Source organism: Pterocles gutturalis, unplaced genomic scaffold (genome assembly GCF_000699245.1).
Source record: "Pterocles gutturalis isolate BGI_N339 unplaced genomic scaffold, ASM69924v1 scaffold31210, whole genome shotgun sequence".
Classification (NCBI taxonomy): domain Eukaryota; kingdom Metazoa; phylum Chordata; class Aves; order Pterocliformes; family Pteroclidae; genus Pterocles; species Pterocles gutturalis.
This window is the reverse complement of record NW_010139216.1, coordinates 2,683-5,013: the sequence shown is the minus strand read 5'-3', so window position 1 is coordinate 5,013 and position 2,331 is coordinate 2,683. Positions and strand designations below refer to the sequence as shown.

The 2,331-nt window shown below is 54.5% G+C and overlaps 1 protein-coding gene across 1 annotated transcript in view; it reads left to right on the top strand.

Annotated features, from left to right (window-relative positions):
• SLC41A1 (solute carrier family 41 (magnesium transporter), member 1) overlaps positions 1-1,650 on the top strand; it is a 16,648-nt gene extending 14,998 nt beyond the window's left edge. The window contains exon 10 of the mRNA XM_010083284.1: positions 1,185-1,650. Within this exon, the coding sequence (XP_010081586.1) occupies positions 1,185-1,370 (186 nt within the window). The 3' untranslated portion in view covers positions 1,371-1,650. The remainder of the gene's footprint in view (positions 1-1,184) is intronic.
• Positions 1,651-2,331: the final 681 nt, after the last annotated feature.

Below are 2,331 nucleotides of genomic sequence, written 5' to 3'. Positions count from 1 at the left end.
TCCTGCAGGGTAGAGACCCACCAGCTCTGCGGCGTGGGGCTCCCGGTCTCCCCGGAGGAGCTGTGTGAGCCCAGAGCGATGGCTGTTCGGAGGGACACACACAGGCTGGGGGGTGTTCATGCCGCAGAAATCCAGCAGATGCTTGCAGGAGCCTGGCTGCCTGCGTAGGAGAGCAGGGAGGGACATTCTGGTTCGGGACTTTCCTACTGAGCTCAGCTACGCTCCCCCCTCAAGCTGTGCCTGGTTTCAGTGTCCCCTAAAATCAACAGCCGAGGCCAGCATGAGGAAATGAGTCAGAGCATCCATCAGAGGCAAGAGCAGAGCGCTGTCAGCCAGGAGGCTAAATTTAGGTTGTGAACTCCTGCCGGCTGCTCGGGCACTTGGAGGGGGCTTCCGCTCGCAGCCGCTCTGCAGAGCCACTGCTCCGAGCAGCCCGCAGGCTCGGGGGCACCGGAGCGGGAGCTGGTGGCAGAGGGACCGCTGTGTGCTGGCTGCTGGGGTCCTGAGCGAGACCCTCCCAGCCCCAGAGACACCAGAGGCATTAGCCTGTGGCCACTTCAAATCCTTGTCCCAGACCTAAGGCTTGAGAGGATCTGGTGTGGATTTCTTCTGTCTTTAGGTATTGATAGGAGCCCCTTACTGCGTTGAAGCAGATGGGGGAGAACATCACACCCTGCTGCTTTCAGCTGCTGGGCAGTTGCTCTTATTTCTGGAAGCCAGATGTTGCTTCCAAGTCCCTTCTTTGTCCCATATCTCTTCAAACTTGTTCTGGTTAGAGCTGAAAAGTGAGATGCAAAATTCAGACATTTTTGTGTTTGGGTGACAGTATTCTCCATGCTAAATTTGATATTTTTTTATTTGATAATTAGTCTTCTAAATTTGATAAGTGATGTGAAGCTAAAGAAGGACAGGGCAGAGGCTGCTGAGGACACGGGGGGTTTGGATGGGGGTTCCTCGTTGTGCCGTACTTGTTGCTTTGGCGATGCAGCCCCCATGAAGTGCCTGGAGTGCAGCGCTGGGCAGGGTGGCTCTAACCTGCCACCAGCTCTGTTCCCTGGGCTGAGGCTGTGGTCACTGAGCCTGACCTGTGCAGCTGGAGTTGCCGCGGGTGATGCTCCGTGGAGACGGGGATTGCAGCGGGCAGGATTTGTGGCTGATGTGGCTCTTTTCTTCCCACCTCCCAGGTTCTCATTCTTCTGTACATTGCTGACTGGATGGTGCACTGGATGTGGGGCAGGGACCTCGATCCTGACAACTTCTCCATCCCATACTTGACAGCGCTGGGCGACCTGATTGGAACAGGTCTCCTCGCTCTCAGCTTTCACATCCTCTGGCTCATCGGTGACCGGGACTCCGATGTGGGAGACTAGCTCTCCCTGCTGCCTCCCCTTCTCACAGCTCTCCTCCTCCTCCTCTCATTTTGTTGTTGTTGGTTCTTTTCCTCCACCCTTGCTCTCCTTTGCTTCCTCCCCCACCCTGTCTCTCTTGAGACTTCATCTTTGATACTGGATTCTCATTATTTTCAATGGGAACTTTATGTGGTTTATATTTCAAGCCAAGTTTGTACAGAAAATAAATCTAGTTTTAGGAAGGACAAAAAAAAAGTGTAATGAGACAATCACCAAGTGCAATTTCCTGGTAGTTACATCTGAACCGAGGTTACAGTGAAGATGCTGATTAGTCGGATCGTGCCCACCCTGTCCCAGTCCCTAGAGGTGAAGGGCTGCTTTTTTCGCTTCATAAGCGTTTTAAATACTGGAGGGGAGGTTCAGATTTATTTTACTGAACAGGCACCTTCTAGCAAAGTGCAACCTCCTGGGTGAGGGCAGGGGGTATCTCCCGTCTTCTCTGCCCTGTTGCCCTCCTCCCTTGTGTTTGCTCTCGGGATCCCCTCCTGTGCCGGGCATCCAAAGCACGTGAGTCTCTGGTAGAGGGATTGGCAAGGAAGGGTCCTCTGTGCCGAAACACCCCTTTCTGAGCCATCTCAGCTGGGAGGATGCAGAGCCCTGAGCTCTGGCTGTGCACAGGCTGATCTCTGCTGACAGGTTCAGGCTCCCTTCCGCCAGCCATCCAGCAGCGTCTCAGCTGCAGGCTGCTTGTCCTGCCTCATCGTGAGCTGGGTTCAGCTCCTGCTGCATGCTCTGTGCCGTGTCTGAAGAGGCTTTGAGCTGTCTGTCCTTGTCCCTTCCCGCTTACCAGTGTGCTGCTGGAGGCTCTGCTGGGGCTGTTGAGGATGCTCCTCATGCTGGGATGGGCACAGCGCTATTTTCATGGCAGCCTCCTCTGTTCAGTTCACTTTTCTTTCCTGGAGGAGTGGATGGTAAATCCTAT